We start from the raw sequence: 22,623 nt of genomic DNA, 5'->3' as shown, positions 1-22,623 counted from the left end.
GCTGCCTCGAGATCTACCCGCTACCCTTCAATCGCAGCGAATCGGAGCTCGGCGTTCTGACGTCACCACAAGCCCTGCAAAAGTAGCAGACGAACTTGTGCAACGCATAAACTGAACTCTTGCAAGAGTTCAGTCTGTAGGTTGAAATGGTGCAACTAAACACTTCCCGAGTGCCGAAGCTTCCAGGCTTTGTTTCATAACCACGTCCCAGCGCTTTACGATGGCTTCAAAATGGCAACCCTGCGCACGAATTCGTACTTGAGGACAGAGCTGACATCTGGCGGGCAAACGGACCGCGGACATCATTACAGTTTACTTGACAAAGGAATTCCCAGTACTCCGTTTCAGTGTACAATAGACCTCATCTAACACTACGAGTCGTTCCGTCGTTCCGGCCGATCCAGCGCTGCGGACGTACCGCGTGAATAAGCGCTTCGCGCATCACTGCGCCTGTCCCAAGAATCACGTGACCCGACATTGAACAAGCTCCGATGGCTAGTAGTGTCCGCTGTCGCTCGTCGTAAGGCTAAACGGAGCATAGTCAAAATTGGCAGCGAACTTTACCTTCGAAGTCCTAAAACGTATCAGATACAATATTCAAGAAGTGATCGTTTTAATTTGTTAAAAGACTACATACAGCCTTGTATAGTACAGGTCACGTGGCATCGATATATAGTAAAGGTCAGGCGGCGTCGGGTCACGTGACGTCAATTTCCCCGCTAAATTTAGCGAGGAAACTTCTTCGGTGTATAGTTTACGTGACGTCAGGTTACGTGACATCGATTTCCCCGCCAAATTTAGCGGGGAAGCTGAATTGATGAACAGGTCATGTGATGTAAATGTTTCCGCTAAATTTAGCAGGGAAACTGAATTGGTGTGTGGGCCCCATGACGTCAGGTCACGTGACGTCAAACTTTCCGTAAAATTTAGCGGGAAAACTGAATTCGGGTGTAGGGCTCGTTAGATCAATTTCCCCGCTAAATTTAGCGAGAAAATGGACGGACGGACGGACAGCATTTTGGGAAAGGGGAAGGGGCTAGAGTTAAAAAGGATTTCATGCTTTAAAACCAACATGCCTTTCATCTTCCGAGCGACCGAAATTCACAGTGGTGAGCTAAATTCACGAACCGGTCAATCTATGTATTTAATGTCAGCCAATTAGAGAGGTGTATCAACTTGATGCTCCGGTTGATGAGAACGCTATGAAACGCGGTACTCTATACATATTCAGTGACTCTATATAAGTTGGACTACTTTCTTTTATAAATAACGATAACCAACACGCAGGAGAAAAATAAAAAATTACAAATGTGACTGAAGTCGATAAATTTTCTGATAAAAGGCAACTCTTCACTTGAAGCAGCGATAACCTGCTGATGCGTGGCGGTGCAGATTTTATAGAATGAACGAGGCGGTGTAGCAACAAAATTATTGGGAAGACGCCATCATGCCCTCGCGGTATCAGTTTGTTGCTGCGCACTCTTTTAAAACCCGTACAATCGTATAAGCTTCTGCAGCAAAAGTTGTTGCATCTTGGAGCTCTGGACTCGACAAACAGATCTAAGGTGGTACCGAAGGTTCGTGGGGTGCGCCAATCGAACTTGGGCGAAAAAAGCGCGGGCATGATTCATCGTCGGGAGAGACCAATCGGCGCGCTCAGCAAACCTTGGCCCCAAACTTTGTTTGACGAGTATTGCGCCCGTGTTTGTCGAATCACTCGGTGCAGAGTACGGAGGAAGCGATCCCCCGACTTGACCCCCGCTTGCGAAGTGGACGACTTCGGCCATGAACGACCCGATTTATCGTCGTTGCTGCAGTGACAGCCACTTTGCCCGTTCATTGGCGCAACTGTACTTGGGAAAACATCCCTTGGCAATGAAGCGAAGGCTATTGGCGTGATACGACAGGGCACAGTGCGCGCGAGAGGAGAGTGCGTAGACTCAAGCACCTTTTTTTTTTTTTTTAGATATGTTGTAGCTCGCAGAAATGTATAGCATACTGACACGCTTTACGTGAACCTTTTTTTACTGTCTTGGTTTTGTGAATCCGTAATCTATACGCAAAGAACAGAACTTGAAATCTACTCCAACAACCGAACGCCAGGCAAAAAAAGTTCAATGTGCACTTGAACAATTTATGATATCTAATATTTTGAACACGTTGTTTGACATTTGCTTTGGCATAAATTATTGAGAAGTAAATTGTCTAATGAGATATAATTAAAATTTGTAAATTGATGTCATACGTATCGTCTTTTTTGTCTTTGATTTTTGTTACTGGCGTTCACTAAACAAATGTTTGTGAAAAAAAATTATACTGTGATTCATCGGTAACCATTATGTATGGATAGGTCTTAACGCGAACTTTATTTAGGCGCTTTAGTGTAGTGCCATATAAGCTTGTCAATTAATGATATTATGAGAGACGTTTAGTATGAGATAATGACTATCTCTGACAATTCAGCAAATCCCCTACATTTGCCTTCGAGCTGAGCAGATCATATCTCTCAATCAACCTTCGGCTCACAGGCAGCAGGAATGCTGACAGCTTCGAGGCCAATACCGTGAACAAGTGGCTCATCTACATATATGAAATGCACAGCATAGCAAACATCATCACATAAAAAAAGGAACAAATAAGAAACGACCTTATCGGAAAGATTTGAAGCTCGAAAGCTCTTACTCGTTGAGAATAAACGTGCGGCGCGGTTCACTTTCACAGAAGCGCACCCGGGATCGTGTGAAGTGGGGCGGCGGCACTCTTTGAAATCGATAACTACTCAGTGATCGTTCAAGCGGTACCATAAATCGCGTCGCAGTAGCCACTGATACGCCCACTTCAGCGTGCCGCCGCGGCATTGCTTTGGCTCTCAGATGCTTATCTAGGCAAATCTTTTGATTAAAGGGTCTACGCGTCGATCAATCACAGAAGAAGCATATATCTCGGAAAGTGAGCGGCACGAATCAACTTGAAAACGCCATACTTTTCTCCTTCGTCTAAAAAAAGAAATTACGCAAGTTGATTGTCGCTCTACATTAAGGGACTTCAAGAGTAACAGCTACGCAGGGGTTTTTTTTTTTTTTTAACTGCCCACGACCGACGCATATGGTAACAATCGTAAGAAAACTTTTTCCCGAGGGACATGGTTATTTACCTGATGGCATCGCGATAATATTTCCGGGATGTTTTTTTACAAAACCAACATTGTCACTCCAAAGGGGCAAATCAAAGCTTTCTGTGGTGCGAAAATAATAAAACGAAATTGAGTTGGGTGCGTTATTTACGCCATTGTGTACGAACTGCTAATAATACGTGGATTTTCAAAAACACAGATGAATTCATGGAACACCTGATTTTAGAGCGCAGCTCTTAGGCGCCCGTTTCCGGCTTGAGCAACTTCGGCGTAACCGCGAGCCTCTCTCTCTCTCCCCCCCCCCCCCCCTCCTCGAGGACCTCGGGTTCCTTCGGGAGGGCCTCGGGTACCTTCGGTGACCTCGGGGCAGGGGGGGGGGGGGGATGTCACGTAACCCCCCCCCCCCCCAGGTCACATGACCCCCTCAGTACCTTTCCCTCCTCCTCCTCAAGAGCTGCGCTCTAATTCGGCGTTACAGGGAGTTGTAAACGGCTTTCACTTTTTTAATTACATTATTTCAGTATCGTGGTACTGCCAAGTTACGTTCTTGATAAAAAAAAAAAAGAATCACAATCGTACAGCCAAATTATGCGCTATTTAATCTCGGTTCATCTATTGCATTTACCTCTAAATGTTCCTTGATGACACATCATTTGCAACCACGAACCTTTTGACGCTATTTGTTTTTGTTTATGCGGTGCCAACAAGGCAGACAGTCACGAAATATAATGCTCGAGGAGACAGTTTTCGTAATGAAATATATTTATATTTCGTTTACAGTATGGCAAAGTTGGCGTTGACCTTTGAGATGAAATATACAATGAGTTACGCATACAGCTCATAAAAATAGGGCGTTCTCTATATTAAAAAATACACGAAGGAAACAATTGACTACCTGGTTCATAACCTCATTACTAAAATATAAACTGCAATTTGAAATTTTTGCATCTTGGCAGTTTTCGATACGATTGAAGCTATAATTCAAATTTGTTCTAAAGTTCCGGGTCAAAAGAATTGTGAAGGTGGTCAAATAGAAGTTGTATTTTAGATTTTGTTGTATTATTACGATTTAATACAAAAATTAATTTCGAAACGTTTTTTTTTTTTTTTTTTTTTTTTGCGGTTGATGCTAGTTTTATGAAATGAGCCCGATAAAGAGTACAAAATAGTTTCGAGATAGGGATGACAGCCCTACCGAAAAACCCAATAAAACTTTTTGCTGTCTGGATTATGAAATTGGAAATATAACTGGAATTGTTTCTGGAAATCTGAAATCTAGATTGCAGACAAAGGAATCATTTTGGAAAACCTAATATTTTGACAAAACTCAATAAAATGTCCAGTTCCATAAGCCAGATAGCGAAAAGTTAATTGGGTTTTGGGGCAGGGAGAAGAAATAAAAAGGAATGTTTAGAAATATATTTGTATATATACAGTAAGTCTTCAAGGGCCCTTATTTCCAAGTACGGTGCCATATATTCGAAGCAGATATATTTACATTTTAGTAGGTATATGATCAAAGTTTAAACCTTAGGAAACACAGCAAAATAGGGAAATACACCAGAATACACCAGACGTTTCTTTTATTACTCCGCTGGTCATGTGGTGATCGTTACCCAAAGCCTATTTGCAAGAAGGGTTAGCCATATTGTTTATGAACTAGGTAACCTACCATCAACTTTTCATATTACCAATTAAATAAGGGACTCAAATGGTAAACTTCGTTTACATAATCTTTTTTCACACTGAAATAGTTGACGCAGTTGATTACAGTTGGTTCCATGATCATTGAAATCTCTGACGTGTTTGCCAACTGTTGGTCACATGACAGCTGAAGAAGGTGACGTAGTTAATCGGGGACTCAATAGGCGCTCTTCCATCACCGCCCAGAAGACAAGGCCGTAGTACTGACGTTTTTGCGTCACCAGATTGGAAACGCCACACAGACTTGCGCCACACAGATTGGAAACGAGTGCTGCGTCATCGCTAGACTTCGAGTCAAGTTTGAGCTGAACGTTGACTCAACGTCGCGTCCAATCTGTGACTAGCGTTGGCCTTCGCTGACGACGTCATCTCATTCGGCACTACGGCCTTGTTATCTGGGAGGTGTTGGCTGTTCACGCCTGGTGAATACGGCTGATGTCATGACTCACAACGGTTGGAAAATGACACCCTAAAAAATTATCAAACTTTTTTTTTTTTAAGTTAGGTAACACGGAAGCATTTGATCTGTGGCTTAATCTCGCTTAACCAAGTCCTATTGCCTGCTCACGGCAAAATGGTACAGCCCCGCTGACGTGCGGCGTCCTTTTTACACCAAATGTGCCGCGTCATTCTGCGCAGAGGTCAGCAGCCAATCACCGTTAAAGGCTTCCAATTAAACTAATCGCGGGATGGGGGAGGGGGGGGGGGGCATTTCACGCACGTATACGCTCGGGGGACGACAACAAACGTGATTCAAACCGGCTTCACTGGAAACCTTTCTTGGGAGCAACCAGACGCTCTATTGACGCGCGACCGGCGAGTCATTTGACTTTGTGATGCGACACGTTTGAGCAACGTCCTTCTTACGAGACGTGTGGCCGCAAGGTCAGATTGATCTCCGCGCTGCTCTGATGTACGCCGCCGAACGGATATCGCGCCTATGTCTGCTTCTTGGAGTCAATCGGGAGTACTTACACGCCGGACATGGGGCACGTTAAATAAGTGCATGAGACTAAAAAAAAAAAAAAAGCAGCTTGGAGGACGCTTAAGCTTCGCCTTTAAGGGTGGAACGCGATACCGAAACGTATAAACATAAAATCCCTCTCGTTCCGAAGCCGTGCAAGCGGCCGGTCTTCCGGGCTTTGGTTCGAATCCCACTTCTGACAAATATTTCTTTGTGCTTATTTATAGGCTTTAGTTTTTATTTTTCTCTAAAATCATCAACTTCAGTTCTCACAAAAAAATGATGGTGATTTAAACATGATTTAAGCCTTTATTCAGACTAGTTTTACTATGATTTAAAATCGAACCTTTCTCACAAAAATGTGTTCATTTAGCGTTTCTATGTACATTTGTTTTGTACTGAAGAAAAGAAGTGGCCTTGGGCGTGGCTTAGTTCGTAGCGAGTCTGGTTCGCAACCGAAGGGTCGTGGGTTCGAATCCTGCCCAAAATTCTTCGGATTTTTCTTTAGAGCAAATTAATTACTTTATAAAGTGAAATTATTTGAGACATGCGGCGACCTTCAACTCGCATTACGTGTCATGAGTTTTTATTCACTTTCATTCCACGTGTGACGTCGCGTTTCACGTGAGCGTTGTGGGTTGCTTGAAATTCTCGCGCGAAGTGATGTGCGTCTGTGACGGTATGACCTTATCGACCAATCCTGGATTTTAGCGCACGCCACCGATGCGTGCGCTTCGACACGAGCTCCTTAACGCTATCGCGTCGAAAGAAAAAAGGGCCTTTCAAAACATTTCGGTTAGAGGTTATGCGGTGGGAAACCGAAGGAGGTGAGGAGATGCGAGCGGGCGGGGGGACATCAGAGTGCCGATCTGTGATTGGTAGGATTAGAGGGTAGACAGAAATGCTCTATAGGCACTGATAACTCGAGAAAAGTCGGGTGTGGCGAGTCCCCGGAGTCTTCTCGCTCCGTAGCCTATGGTCTTCTGTAATTAGCTGGTAAGGAGGACACCAAGGAATGAATCATCAAGCGAGAAACAGGAACATAGTAAGCTATGCCCTGCGTTGTCAGTGGCCTTTGCGTCTACCCACTGATCCTTCCAATCACAGAGCTCGGGGCTCCCAAGTCACCGCAAGCTCTCCACACCTCCTCTCTCAGTTTCTATATAAGCCTGCAGAAACAAAAATAAGAAACAAGACCCAATGCGTTGAGAAGAGTTTTCCTTTTGTAAACTCCGAGCTTGAAAAAAAAAAAAAAAAAAAAAAAAAATTACACGGCAAATTGTTTTGCAATTTTGTTGCCACGTGAGACGTTCTTGGTTTAGCGCTAGTAACCTCCAGGCATTTCTCCTCGAGGTGTTCCTCCACTCCTTTCCGCCCCATTGACTTTCCTCGTCGGCCCCGCCCTCCCTGTGTACTCTGAGTACGGGGAAGGACGGGCTGCGGTCGATCACGTGACAATTTTCTCGCTAGATTTAGCGGGTAAACTGAATTTACATGTAGGACGCGTTAGGCCAAGTTTTACGCTAAACCGAGCGGGGCAGCTGAATTTGAGTATTGGTCACGTGACGTCATGTCACGCGGCCTCAGATTTTCTGCTAAACGTAGCGGGAATAACTGGATTCGTGGATAGGTCACGTGACACGAAGTCGTGTGACGTCATTTTCCCCGCTAAAATTAACGGGAAACTGAATAGGTGTTGGGCTCATGTGACATCAACTTTCCCACTAAATCTAGCATGGAAATTGAAGTCATGTGGCGTCACAGGCGACGGCTCCATGTGATCCGGAGCAACTAGCCAAAGAACGTTTCCTGTTCAAATAAAATGGCGATGAAGGACGCTTCTTTTTTTTTTTTTTTTCGTGACGTCAAAAGAATGGAGTGTTCGCACCGAAGCGTAGTGGCGTCATTTCTTCCTGGGGAACTGGGTGGCGGAGCACCTTTCGCAGTGATTACGGTACGGCAGACAGAAATTTAACAGACACTGTTGTCATTCGTGCCAATAACGTCTCGCTAGCGACATGTATTACCCTTAGTTGTCACCGTCCAGCAACAAAAGACCAAAATTAGATGAAAGGCTTTACATGCAGCGGACATCATCACATCTAAGGGAACGATGAGCTCTTAAATGACTCTACTCACATAAGGCGGCCGATACTCACTTATTATTTTATAAGGTAATGGGGTCGTTATGATGCCAAAGAGCTCGAAGAGTTGCCTTGATATCTCTCTATCCCACTCCCCCCTCTTTCTCGCTATTTCTCTCTCTCTCTCTCTCTCTCTCTTTGTTTTGTTTTGAAAGGAAAAGACGGGGGCTGAATGGGGATGCCTCCCCTGCAAAGATGTCTATCGGTCTCGTTACTTGCATACATTATATAATGTGTTCTTTAGTCTCTGTTCTCTGCGACGGAATCGACTGATGGACGTTCAAGAAATTCAAGAAAGAAGTTGACGAATTGATCGGCTAAACAAGGAGAAAAAAAAGAAACAAAAAAAAACAGAAAGACAATAATCAAGAGAAACAACGCGCTAGAGACACAAAAAAAAGCTACGCTTCAGAGTAACGACATTTCAGCCACCTTGGTGCCTAATATCACAACTGTGAGTTATCTGAAGCTTCACCTGAAATCACAGTGAACGCTTTAAAGTACCCAGAAACTTGAAACATACGTTTGCGACAAAGCTAAACAATATTGCATGAGCTTTCTGGCACAGTGTCTAAATCTCAAGAAGTCAAATTTTTTAATCGTAACGGCCACACGTTGCATCCGCTCTGCCCTAAGCACAGAAATGTTGGCGCCCAGAAGAAAATTGGGAAAAGTGCCGCCGATACTCTAGGCGTAGCTTATCCAGTAACTCTAGAACATCCTATAGCCGCTGGTCTGATATGAAGACGCGAAGGTCCGGTGTGTGTCCCTTAAAATGAGACATCCACGAGGCTGGAGATTCTACACGGCAAAATATTCTCCTCATCATGGGGGAGGAGGAATCAGGTAGTGGGGGACAGGGTAGAAGGGGGGAGAGGAGGAAACGAGGGAAACGTGGAAAGCGCGAACTGGTCGTCGGTGTTAAGTGAGATAACTTCTCGGTGTTGCATAATACCAATGTATGCAACAGCAAAGTTGCACACAGATTGAGCGACCAAAAACACCGCGAAGGCTTCGTTATCTGCTATGATATTTCCAACCACTTTCAGATCGTACACGTCCGGTCCGGGGCGGTTCAGGCGGTCGAGTCTGGCGGTGGCATCCGGATGCGATCCGGCCGCCGTGACAGACCTTTCAAGATTTCGAAATTCCTCGCTTTGCATTTGCAGTTACGTCAGACTTGACGACGCGTCCCGCGATCTTATGTCGTCCGACTGCGATCATCACCCCGCCGTTTTTGGCTGTGTGTGTGGAAGTCAACATGACTCACCGATTACGGTTCTAACGGCCGTCGAGCTCACGCAACTGAGACAAGTCTGCGCTCCTTTCAACGTCGATAACGTCTATACCTATATATCAGTGACCAGATATCTCCGCAGATTAGAGTCAACTAAGTTTTCATAGCGTTATTGCGCCGACCTTTTTCCCGAAGGCTTGCCATCTTAGGCCACGATCACACTTCTCATACGTGATTCAAAAGACACTCTCCAGACACTGGACAGTTTTAGGGAACTGCTTTTAGCAAATCCGATATGGTGCAAAGGGCCCTCCTGTACAAACTGCGCATGTGCAAGTCTTCTGCGCTAGCGCATGAGCAGTTCGTACCGGAGTGCACATCGTACCGTATTGGGCGTACAAAAACGGTTTCCTAAAACACCCTACTGTCCGAGGCGTGTGTCTGTCTTGTATGACAGTCCTGTCACACTGGTCACCCTAAAACTGTCGGCAGACATGCTCGAAACATACGTATGTACGAAGCAAACATGTCTGAGACATGTCGCGAGATAGTTCTGTCGTTATGTTTCTAGCGAACTTTTGTTTTTGTTTTGCTAGTATTTTGCATGATGTATGAGCAGTGCGACTAGTCAAAAAGTACACTGGCACTAACAGGGACCACTCCAAAGTGGTCCCTGTTCAATAAACCACTTCAAAGTGGAACCACTTTGAATTTTCACCTGGGATAGGATAGAACGTTCCGTGCGTGTTGAGTGGATACGGTTGATCTCGCCCAAAGTTCTTCTAAGCGTCTTAATTGTGTTCTCTACTGGAATTCCGAATAAGAGGACAGGAGTTGACCATTCGCTATGAGCAGAGCAAGTCGTCTGCTTCTTGCTCAGGAGTGGCGGTGACGTCAGAACGAAGCCGCGCTCTGATTGGCTTTGATTTAAAGGATAGTGGTTAGACCTCAACGCCAGATGACTTAAAGTCTAACCAGTATTTTTTTTTTGTTTGTATCAGTCAATAAGTTCCGCGTTCTGACATCATCGCAACCCCTTTGCAAGAAGCAGACGAACCTATGTCTTTGGCGACCTTTGATTTCATGGAGCGGCTCAGAAGGAATGGCTCGCTTTCATGCTGTACTTCTCATATGACTCAGATAATTTCAAAGAAAACGATGCTTGCATGATCGATTTTGGTCTGCATTATGTAAGGAAATGTACATTCGTTCCTAATACGAACTTGAACGTACGCGTTTCCTCTGGAAGGGTTCCAGCATCGTCTCAGCGGCACCAGACGCGTGTTTATGGCCTTTTTGTGCGCTCTGTTCTGCACTCTTTGGACAGCAGTGATATATCATCAAAGGTTTACTTTAAAAAAAGTATACAGCTCTAAATTTAGTTCCTTTGTTTGCGCTCATATCGTCGGCCAGAGTGTTTTGAGAAGTTTCGCCAATACATCTGTAGCCGTCAGAGAGTTTACCGTCTAGTTACCGAAGAACCAACATTCACGAAGTGTTAGATAAACCTTTTGCATATACGCCTAGAGAGGACTCTTGAAAGATATTTAAATGTTGTTTTAGACTGTCCCTGGGATCTCTCTTATTTATCTAACAACCTTTTTTATCACGTTACCTCAAGTGTCTCTACAAACTTCGAAGATTCAGCCTTCAGCTAAAGTTTTTTCAGATTACGCGGTTCGGCTATCTGAACTAAACAGACGAACAAAAAAGGGCAGCGACCCCAATTTTAGATACGAACAAAGGCGTCTGAGCTCGAGAGGGACATCACGAGGCGCGAAGACATCTCCCGTTTTCTAGAAATCACGTGTTTCCGGCGTGAATTCTGGTAGTTCCTCGTTTCTCCCCTTTCACGCTCCGAGACAACCAGCGCGAGTCGACGTTCCATTATCATGTTTTGGTTGAAATGCAAACCGACTTGGCTTGTTTTTTTTTGTTTTTTTTTTTATTTTCCTTTTTTTTTTTTGTCTTCTGAAATTGGAGTACATCATTTTGAAATCCGTGTCTTGGCTGTTTAAAATGCGTAAGAAACTGCGGAGAAGATGCCTCGTATCTCTCTCTCGGCTGGAAGTTGGCATCTGAACAGAATATGAAAGCTTATGCAAAAACAAGTTTTTCTACCCGAGATAAGATTACCCTTAGAAAAAAAAAAAAAAAAAAGATGACTATCACATTAAACATCCTCAGAAATAAAATGTGCAAGAAACTCAATCCGTGGGCGTCATTTCTAGATGCAATTATCTCGATTAAAAATGCGTTGTAAAGAAATTACAACTGTATATTAGTGTAGTTTATTGCTATTTTTTAACCTAATCTCGCTTGAACGAAAACTCTAGATTGTATGGGCTATGCTTTTTTTCAAAACGATTACGTCTGTTGTCCAATGTCCTGTGTTTTTCAAAAACTGCAGATGCTTCCGGTTTCTGGGGATTTATTTTTCACCTGGATTTAGCACAATAATCCGCCGTTTATTACTAGGGGTGTCGTGAGCTTTTGTCGAACCGGATTTTTAGGTCGAACTTTCGGGGTTCGACCTTCGAACTTTTCCACCAGATTCGACCGGTTCGACTTTGTGGACAGTGTGGCCAAACCTTAATACAAGCATGTCTAGGTTTGGAGAATTTTTTTTTATGCAAAGGATTATTTTAATTTTGCGAACAGCTACAATTAAAAGAAACTGATTCAAATAACTGAAGAAGTTAATAATTTAATTCGTTGTACTGTATTAACTAAAATAACCAATCAGCGCTGCCCTTAGTTCCTCCCCTAGCCATCACCATCCAATCCGAAGCCAACTGGCCAGCCTGTCGCGCATGCGCACATTAGTCGAACCTCAATACAAAGTTCGTCGAATTTTCCACTAAAAGTTCGAAAAAGTCGAACCTGGTCGAACTCGAACCTCGGCCGGTTCGCGACACCCCTATTTATTACACCAAATAAAAAAAAATCGACACCTATCGGCGTTTCTACTAAATTGACACAACTCTAGCGTATAAAATTTCTAACAATAAAGGGTGCAAAGAAGCAAACATCATTACCACAGCGAAAGAACGACATGGAAGACAAACGGACGACACAGGCTTTCGACTTGCAACAAAAGAGCCTGTGTCGTCTGTTTGTCTTCCATGTTTTACTTTTGTTATCGTAATGTAGACACCAACACGCACAACCATTCACACCAGCAAACATAAGCTCACGAAAGCGAGCAAAAAGTTTAGGTGTTAATTGAACATGGTTAACGTAGGGAAGCTATTCGGTTGATTTTGTGCATCTTGTCTAAATACGCACTATTTTACACAACATTATTTCATGTTTTTTTACAGGTCCAGTGCCGCTTGCAAGTATATCCGAGGAATGTCGGTGTAAGTTCACACCCTTTAGAACCTTTAATTTATTAATATCTTAACTTGGAGAGCACGATAGCGCTTTAAGACAGGGACGAGAGTAAGAACGAGACGACACATGCGATAGCGCATTGTGTTGTCTCGTTCTTTCTCTCGTCCCTGTCTTGAAGCGCTATCATGTTCTAAGAGTTTCAGTACCAACTCGCCCAAGAATCCGCATTAATCAGCTTTATTAATATCGTGTCTTATTTTTACCTCGAACATCACATGACTAGAGTCACCTTTCCGCTTTAATTGCTGCAATTAGTGACGTCAACGAACTCCTACAATGATAGCACCTCGTAGTTGCTTAATTGCAATTTTTTCGTGTGTTCGCTCCTCTTTGTGACCTTTTATTTTGTGGGTAAATAAATAAATAAATAAATAAATAAATAGATCCGAGTGTTATTCCCGATTCAGTATTCACGTGAACAACGAATAGAACAAAAATTACATAGCCCGCTCAACGTATATCTTATTACAAATACTGCCGCTACTAATCAATCCATTAGAAAATGCCTATATTAGAGGTAGGTCCTGCAGGAGTCACCAACCAACGCTCTCGAAATTAGCACCTGCATTCCCTCTGAATTTTCGCTTTTGATTCAACACCTGTGAAATTACTGATCAGGTTGAATGTGTTCTCTCCTATTACTCTACTTCATTCTTTCTTTCTTTCTTTTTACCAAAAACGTCTTATATTTAGGTTCTTTAACGCGTGGAAGTCTAAAAATTTTGAAAATCTGAATTTATATGATCTTGTTCAGTTCCAAATTCGTAAGGAGCAGTAGCGAACCCCTCTAATTAACTCTTGGATTGCTGCGTTCCAACGCCCACGCTTCGGAAGTTCACTCGAAATATTACTGATGCTAGGTTCTAGCGTGAACATCATAAGTCACGCATGATCTAGATTACGATGATGACCTACATTACTAATGATGCGTGGTTACGATGATGGTCTACATTACTTATGATGTGTGGTTACGATGATGGTCTACATTACTTAGTCGCGTGGTCTACATTAGTTATGGTATTATTGCTTAGCTCGTGATGCGTCCTCCGGCGTTCTTCTTGCCCAATGCCACAATCTATTTGGCCACCGATTGATGACAGGGCGCTCGGGACTCATCCTTTTGGTTATAAATTAATAAAAGCGAGCAATCTTTTTTTTTTTTCTGTGGAATTATCTTTAAAAATATCCTCTATTTTCTTCTTGCAGTTCCATCTTCGTTAAAGCCCCAGCACACGTTCCTGTACGTATTCCAAGGTGAAAACCGAATCGAAAACAAGGATGCCCAACACCACATTCAGTTTAAGACGAGCGTCGAGATCGGGACGATATCTCCATGTCTATTGTCGCTCAAGGTAGGTCATTGGCACATTGTTGCAAGCGGGAAACGTAATGGTTCTAGAAAGGAATGTACAAGATTATTAAGTTTAACTGAAAGTAGAATATGAAATAGGGCTATAGTCGTTGATAGCTTAATAAATTCAGGGCGTGACTTTGCATGTTCAGGCTTATTTATTCGTGATTTGTTCTCCGGTGTTCTTTGGTCGGAAAATGTTGCAACCTCATTAAGTAGCGATAACAGGACGTTCCGGACGCCTCACGCTTGGCCCTTCTTAAGTTGATAGTGATTGCAGCACATGTGACTTCAATCGTGCGTATTTTAGTCTCTGTAGGTAACCGTGTGAAAAAGAACGTTGACACTTTGTCATTTTTGTGTGTAGAAATGCATGCCAGCTTGTGAATATTGTAGCTACTGCGAGTCGGGATGGAATCTTAATTTCAGACGGAATAGGCATAGGCACTGGCAAATAAGAATGATGGGTGACTTTGTATATCTGTCGGCTTCGAAACGAAAGCATTGCTGTCTGATATAAGATGCGGCTGCTACTAGTTTTAGCATAGTTCGTGGTTTTAACAAAAATGAGAATCAATTCTTATAGCAATCGTGTCGATTTAATCGTGTGCACCCTCGGCTTTCAGCTACGTACACGTTTGAGACTTAGATGATTATTTAGGATGCTATAAGTGACTTCTTGGTGCATGAACACAGTAGGCCGTCGCTTTAAAATTTAACCATGAGAATACTTTCAAACGACATAATTTTACTACTGTAGTTCCAGTTTTCTCACTTATATGACAAATGTGGGTGGAAAATGGGACATCCATGCTCTTTATACACACGGAACCTTGGCTAGAGGTACTAGTGTTTTACAAAGATGTTTGCTTGTAGCGTTAAAAACACCGCTGTAAAATCTCCACAAGTATTAACGTCCAAATCTATGACAGCAAGCCTCGTGGTTGCCTTTGTCGAACAAAAAATGCGTGATGTCCTTTATTAATAAAATATGGGATATTCTAACACGTAAAGAAGCTTACTTTTAATTATTCCGTGTTTCGCTTCTTGTTCTCGTGACATAAAACATGTCAAAGAAGCCTCGTTCAATATCTTGATTTTAAACAAGAAGGTCAGAGTATAAAATACATATAATTCGTATTGCTATAAAACAGCAGCTGAAAATGCTGTTCAGAAGACCCTGTGTCGAAATACAGCTTTGCTTGAATGTTATTTTTGCTATTTTAATGAGATTTTGAAATAAAAAAAGTACAATGTTCTTCTACCACAAAAAAAATCACGTTTTATTATTTCCGTATGTCTAAAAAGTGCCCATTCAAAGCAATGTTTGTTGCTGTTCTTCATTACAGCTAATTGATGTGGAGCTTCAAGGGGTCAGCGTCGCCAACCGTTATGCCTTCAAAGAAGCGCTGGAGAAGTACCCTGTGCTTTTCCACATGGAAGAAGGCATCATCGGCGACGTACGTCACGACCCCAGCGAGCTTCCCTGGGCGATGAACGTCAAGCGGGCCATCATGTCCATGGTACAGATCCCCAGAACAACCCTCGACGCCAACAGCATCGTTTCTGAGGTACGCTCTAGCAGATACTGAGTTTTTACAACACATTTTTTGAGAGGGTAATAGGTTAATTATGAAAATGAACAATACATGTTGCTTTAGCACCATAGTTTATGTTCAATCAAAACGATTTTCGTCCCTTTTGCTTCGACAACTGTAACATGAGATATCTCACCAGATTTGAAAATAATATCGGCCTTAGCCTCAAGAAGTTTTGAAGAATATTCAAAACATCAAGATGAAAAATCTCAATCCCTCCATATTTGCTCGCAGTATAGTAGGATAATAAAAATTCAGTTCACTGCTTGGCATTGCATGATTTAATTTGAACATGTGATCTGCACCCCTGCAGACGGACATCTTTGGAACGTGCGAGACCAAGTACAGCCCCGTAAACGGTGGCATTCTCAAGAAGTCCAAGAACCTGGCAACCTGTCTTGGCCGCTTCGGTAGTTCCCTGCCCATCATCTATACACCGTACGAGTCCAAGAATTCGGTGAGCACAAATAAAATAACAATCCCTCATTCTAGTCTTAAAGTTTCTCTAGTTAAGATAATGTGGTGTCTTCGTTCTTGAATGATGACTCTAATGCTGTGGATTTACTGGCAACGGATGGTGTTGTTGAGTATCTCTGCAAAGTGTCTCGTAAATATGACTAGGGTTCTTAGCCAAATTCCGGCACCTTGAAAGGCGGCCGACATCGAAATTTGGGTTTAGAGGCCAGGCTACTTCAAGAGGTACCGTTCTTAACCTAACAGTCGTCAGTATCTGATTCTGAACAGGCTTCATTGCAGCACTAGTGCATTTACAGCCCTTTAGAAACCAATGGCCGTGCCAAGCACTATTCGCGTGCCTTCTTAAGGACTCGGTGCACGAGTGAAACGCACGCACCAAGAAATATTTCGGGTTCAAGCATGTCAGATTAAGGTCGAGCAAGGTTCAAGAGAGTGCCTTTGGAGTGTTTTCCTCCCATCCTCCCGGTGGCTTTCGACAACGACCTTGTCGGGCAAGTGGAGCACTACGATAACGAGACTAGGTGCACCGGGCCGTTGATTCCAAACCATCGAAAACATTCGAAGACCGTCTTGACAACATCAGCTTCGTATATTTTTGGGTGATGCTATCTCTAGATGTTTTCCCTTGAAAGCGGTGTAGTTGTGGGAGAGTTCGGTGGCTGAGGCTGCCAAAACGGTTCACTCTTTGTTGGTTCGCAGAGGAACATGTTGCGGGGCTACCATTGATCCTTGGGGTGCTGTCCTTAGCCTACAAGTTGTTATGAAGTTTCTTATCGCAATATTTCTCATTGCCGCGGACTCGTCGGATAAGGCAGCTACTACACCCCTCTCTTAGGCCCGAGTCAATTGTCAGCTCAGTCTGTTTATATTTACGCTGTGTTTTCGCTTCTTGTCTTGGCCACATTAAAACATGTAAAAAAAAAGCCTCGTCTAATAATCTGATATTAAACAAGGTCAGAATATAAAATATAAATAGTTGGTATGGCTAAAAAGGCAGGTAAACCGAATGGTCAAAAGCACCTTTTGTGAAAATAGAGCTTTGCCCGAAGGTTCTATTTGCTATTTTGGTAATATAATAAAAATTATATTATTAATAAATTGTTTTATTTTTTATTTTTTGTGCCCGCAAACAAAGTCTAGGTTTACAGTGTGGTGTACTAAACATACAGTGAGTAAAACCTAAAATTGCAGGAAACAACAAAGTTAAAACAATAAAAGTCATGCAACATTATCATAATGCAAAATTTGATTATTGATTAGTTCGCAGACATCCAATCCCATAGATTTAACATAAACTCACGAGTGGATGAAAAGATGTTGAGGTTAAATTTTAGTGAATCATAAGCAATTTGTATACTTCACAACGGACAAGCAAGATGGATAAAAAGTTGAAATGGTTCGGCTCGGGCGAAAGGTAACATGGAACTCAATAGGTTGTAATAAAGCCAGCGTATTTACCCGGCCATGAACAACTTTGTGAAAGAATAGAAAATATCTAAACTGCCTTCTCACGGCCAATCTATGTAGCGAAAATTTACGAAGCAATGTTTCACAGTGATAAAGATATCTCCTTCCAATGTAGCCGTCATATAAAATTCTTACCTTTCGTTTTTGCGCATTTTAAATAGGTAGCTCTTGCAACAGAGTAAAGGAATTCCAATTGACTGAGGCAAATTCCAGTCGTGATCGAACTAGAGACTTAAATAAGAGTACTAAGCAACAGGAAGCTCAAAATTGACGACAAATTTTTTTAAAATCATTTTGAGATGAAGAGTTCACATTCCCTTATGCGCTGAATTAAATTTTGCCTGAAGCTGCACGCCACTTTTTCGTCGTCTAGCATTTGACTGGACTGCATAGATTAAATTCATATTGATGAAACACACTTGATTGATTGAATTTATGATAAAATTTTATTTATCTATTAGAAAGGAATTTTGCATTACAAAAGTATTTAAATTGTTTGGAAAACCTCGAACGCAAGGGACAATTTTTGTTGATATAATTGATCTCTAAAACAAGATATAATAATAAAATTTAATATAGGCGGTGTAAAAAGTTTGTTTATACTGTATAATCTTGGTGTATTTTTATCTGTTATAGATAAAAAAGAAGAGTAGAAAACTAGAAGCCTTTCTTGGACACTAAACTAATATTTTACGCGCTTGTCCAAGTAAAATGAAAACCCTACAATCAATTGATCGGACTATTTTGTTGTCAAACTTTTTCAGAGAAAAGCTTAGCATGACAACAAGGGTATTGAGTGACCAAGCCTCTAGCCAGAACCGGAACAGTTGAGACATCAAACATTACGCTTGCTTTGTTTTTCATCAATGTAGTAAAACCAAAACACGACCAAACCACTCAAAATTTCAAAACCGAAAATTAGCACGAGCAACCAAAGCACTTCTCTGAAATATTTCATTGTTTGCTTTTATGCCGATGTCCAATGTGTGTAAAACACAGCTTCGGTCAATAATTTATTTCATCAATGCATGAGACCAAGCTTTCAGGAAAGTAAACACGCAATTTAATTTCCTGGATTAAATTGCGGCAGATTAACTTAAATATTAAGCTACTCCACAAACCTTTGAACCTAACCTAGTAGATATGGTACCTGACATAGAAGCTACACGTTTGAGGCCAACGTCCAAACAACTGCGAGAAAGCTTCGATCTCGTAAACATAACAATAGCAAAAAACCATAGCCTCAAGATAAGATCTTGCTTAAAAGGTTTTCGACTTTACAAAAAGACGAGAATTATACAAGTGCTCACGCCGTGGCACTTATGGTCGCAATTCTATGTTTATGTGAACACACATGAGTACTTTTATCATGTGAGAGGGCAGTGCGAAAGGTTGGAGTTACATTGTAGTTGCTTGAGCAGCCAAAAAATACCAGGGGTATTTTTGGTTGCTCAAACACTACTCGTAAGGCGAGATATCGCCTTACGAGTAGTGTTTTAGGGATTGTAGCATCCCGTGTACATCTCCTGCATTGTTTTTTCTGACATCCAAATTTAGATTCACCATCCCTTTAAGGCAATGGTCGGCAAGGTTACTCGAACTGACCATAAGTTCATAACGCACGACATCACCTTGGTGTAGAATCTGCCTCAAAGTGTACTAACACCCTTGGGGTGTCCACGTCAGCCGTTCCAGACAATCCCGATGACCAACGGGACAATGGACTGCCAGATGGTGGTGGACAGCAACCGCTGGATCACCAAGAGCGAGTGCAAGGAGAGGGAGTTCCTCCAACTGGCAGCAAGGGGTATGGCGGAAGAAACGCTGATCACGTCGACGATGGTACTCATCCTCCAGCAGCAAACCCCAGGGATCAAGCCCGTGCCAGGTAAGGCAGCTACCTCTGGAACATATGGTTGAGACATCAGCGAGCCGTGAACGTTGAACACTGACAATGGACCCTTTTGAGAATTGCGTGCAATCTGGTATCTGCAGAGCTTGTTCCATCCGAGACTGCCATTCTTTGGGCACGCACCCTGAGCATGTACTGGACACCTGAGTTGCGCCTACGTTCAACATAGACTCGAAAACAGTCACACCCTTCGTCCCTAAAAACATGACTACCGCCAATGTTGTTTGATGGAGTTTTTAAAATGATCTATTAACTGGAGTTTAACTTGAAGATCGACGAAGCAAAGACAAGGGAGCTCTCAAACACAGTTCAACAAATATTGCGCAAGGACGGAGTATGTCCACGTGCTGCGCAGGAGAAACAAACAAATTCAACGCTGAGTGAACAGTGGTCTGTTCGTTTCTTTTACTTCTCTGTTGTCTCTTGAAGCTGTGGTTGTTCCTATTTATGGCATCCTAATTAGCCAAGGCCTATAGGCTTCTACATCTACAAAAAAGGGGGAAACGGTCAAACCACGTTATGAAAACTCCTGGCTATATTCTTCTAGCTTGCACTGCTCAGGTTATTTTTGATATTTTTTTAAAACTCGTTGTGTGACCATTTCAATGTCTTCATGTTGATGTGCGTAGAATTTCTTGATGAATAAACATTTAGTAATGCTTACTTCTTTAATTTCATTGTCAGGCTAAGTTGTAACCATGTTGCGTAGGTTACTTATAGAAAATCGGGATTCAATGAAGTTTAGCGGTAACAACGTAGTCCATAAAAGATACGTTACTTTTACAAATTTGGTTAGAAGGATGAAGACATTTTGCATTCTTTGTGGTGAATGTGTTATCGGATTCCGACACGATCATCTTATTTTTCAGCCACCGTGAACATGATGAGCTCCCTAAAGTTTGATCACAGCGTCACGAGGGTTGAGAAGACTGACATCAAGGACGTCATGGGAATCCTGCGGGACCTTTGCCGTAGCACCGCCGAGGACATCCGCCCGGAGGCGAGCGCGTCGTTTTCGCGAATGGTTGCCGCTCTGCGTGGCCTTCCACACGAACATCTCACGCAGATCTACGCCAAGATTGTCGCTGGAGAGATCTGCTTCGACCGCAAGATGGAGTGAGTGCCCAACAAGCTCCTGATTGAAGACGCCTTTTGTTACTAACTAAAGCTAATATTTAAAAACAAATTAGGCACCAATTATCTCATGCGCTATGTATCACATTTTTGTACGCCCTTTGACAGTGGTTAATATGACAGCAGTGTTTGTTTTTCTACGACGCGTAGTTTTCGTGAAGACGTCAGGAGGACCGAGATTTTAGGCACGCCCAGAGCTCTGGTAGACGGTCCTGCTCCTCCACCGAATCATTTCAGTGAAAAGAATCAGCGCCATAGCCTCTGCTCTATTATAATACTAAATGGACACGTAGCCTAATGGATAATAGCCGCTGTTGGATGAAATAAGAAACGTATACTTTATCGTAAGATAAGTCGCGTTTTGGGTGAAAAATGTAAACGCTTTGTTAAAGGGTTGTTGCACTCTGTGTGTTTGGTTATTTCGAAGGGCCTTGTATCTGGACGCCCTGCCCATGATCGGAACAGAAGCTTCTCTGAAGCAGACCGTGGAACTTATGAACAAGGCTGAACACGCCTCCCGGTTGACGGCATGGATTGCTGGGCTCTCTTCCATCAGCTACCCGACCGAAGGAATGATTAGCGTCCTCATTGTAAGTCGCGTCTACTCTACCACGAAGCACTGACGAGGGCCCATCGCTGCAATCTGCGTGGGGGAACTTGTCGAATGACGAGGCTGATATGGTGAAACGTCATGCTCACTGCCACAGCGCAGTTGTTTTTAGCTCTAAATATATATCAGCCTTGTAATTCACCAAGCTCCCTCTGTAGATAGCAGCGATTGGCATTCGTTAGTGCTTTGAGAGAAAGAGCTCTGTATTAAAGCATGGAATGCATTTTAACGCTTCCCCCAATCCCGAAATTTTGTCCGTCCGTCCGTCCGTTTGTCCGTTCCGCCAATTTTAGCGGGGAAAGGGACGTCACGTGTCCTATACGTCGACTCAGTTTCCACGTTAAATTTAGCAGGAAAGTTAACGTCTTGTGGCCAAATCATCGATTCAGTTTCTCCGCTAAATTTAGTGCTAAATTCACGTCACGTGACCCATACACCAATTCGGTTAGCCGCTAAATTTAGCGGAAAAATATACATCACCTGTCAAACCAATTCCCTCGTCAATTCTCTGTAATGCAATTCATGCATTCTAGAACTTAAGAAGTAAAGGTCGGTGCCCATTTTTTTTTCTTAGACTGTTCTATTTAAAATATACCCAAGGATTGTGATAAGATATGGATGGGCCAGTTGTTATTCACTGAATGAACTCAGGTAAAATTACGCAAACACAAAGATAGAAATAAAAATGGGACAGGACAGAGCGCTTATTTGTCTTGTCCCATTCTTTTTCCAATCTTTGTGTTTCTGCTATTTTACCTCAGTATAGTGAGACACTGGGATTGGATAGTGCATGTGTTGTCCTAAGGTGTGGAATTTAAAAGAATGCGTTCGGTATTATTTCAGCCCATGGTGAAGAAGCCCAACGCCCCGAGGAATCTTATTCTCGCGGTTACGTCCATGGCTCACATCTTTTGCCGCGAAGAGAGCCGCAACTGTGACGAAGTACCCGCCATCAAGGAGCTGCAGGGCGCCCTGACCAAGATTCTCAGTTACAAGTGCCGGGCGACCGATATTCTTTCGCGGAACAAGGTACCCTGACACTTGCTGGCATTGATTGAAAAGAGCTTTCGCTGGTTCATGGCCTTTGAGTGGGGTTTCCGGTAGATACCAAAAAACCCAACAAACTTACCACTAATCCTGTTCAACTAAAATTAAAAAATGAAAACTTCCAAATTAAAGCATTGGCTAAGAACCCCCCCCCCCTCTTTTCTAAAACAAATAAAAAATAACGAGTGTGGGGAATTCCATGCTTGTGACATGTTTTCCTCAACGTAAACCCCGATAAACACAGTGTTCAACATTAAAAAGTTACACCAATAAACACTGAATTTGAACAAAACAAGGAACCCCGAAAAGACACTCCCGCGTTTGAAGGAACATAAACCCCGAAACATGGAATTTTACTTATGGCTTTGGCAGAAATGGTTTCATTTAAAAATCTGCGCGTTCGTTGTTGCTTTTGTCCCGAATGTTTCTAATGAATATTAATGACACGA

The 22,623-nt window shown here is 42.7% G+C and overlaps 1 protein-coding gene across 1 annotated transcript in view; it reads left to right on the top strand.

Annotated features, from left to right (window-relative positions):
• The window catches only part of LOC8028815, an 89,138-nt gene that overhangs the window by 3,338 nt on the left and 63,177 nt on the right, over positions 1 to 22,623 (top strand). The window contains exons 2-9 of the mRNA XM_040214155.3: positions 12,506 to 12,544; positions 13,785 to 13,930; positions 15,279 to 15,500; positions 15,841 to 15,984; positions 19,158 to 19,359; positions 20,253 to 20,499; positions 20,945 to 21,107; positions 21,971 to 22,156. Coding sequence (XP_040070089.2) covers positions 12,506 to 12,544; positions 13,785 to 13,930; positions 15,279 to 15,500; positions 15,841 to 15,984; positions 19,158 to 19,359; positions 20,253 to 20,499; positions 20,945 to 21,107; positions 21,971 to 22,156 — 1,349 coding nt within the window. The remainder of the gene's footprint in view (positions 1 to 12,505; positions 12,545 to 13,784; positions 13,931 to 15,278; positions 15,501 to 15,840; positions 15,985 to 19,157; positions 19,360 to 20,252; positions 20,500 to 20,944; positions 21,108 to 21,970; positions 22,157 to 22,623) is intronic.

This window comes from Ixodes scapularis, unplaced genomic scaffold (assembly GCF_016920785.2).
Source record: "Ixodes scapularis isolate PalLabHiFi unplaced genomic scaffold, ASM1692078v2 PGA_scaffold12__126_contigs__length_90152505, whole genome shotgun sequence".
Classification (NCBI taxonomy): Eukaryota; Metazoa; Arthropoda; class Arachnida; order Ixodida; family Ixodidae; genus Ixodes; species Ixodes scapularis.
The sequence above is the reverse complement of the archived record's forward strand: the minus strand, read 5'-3'. Positions and strand labels throughout refer to the sequence as shown.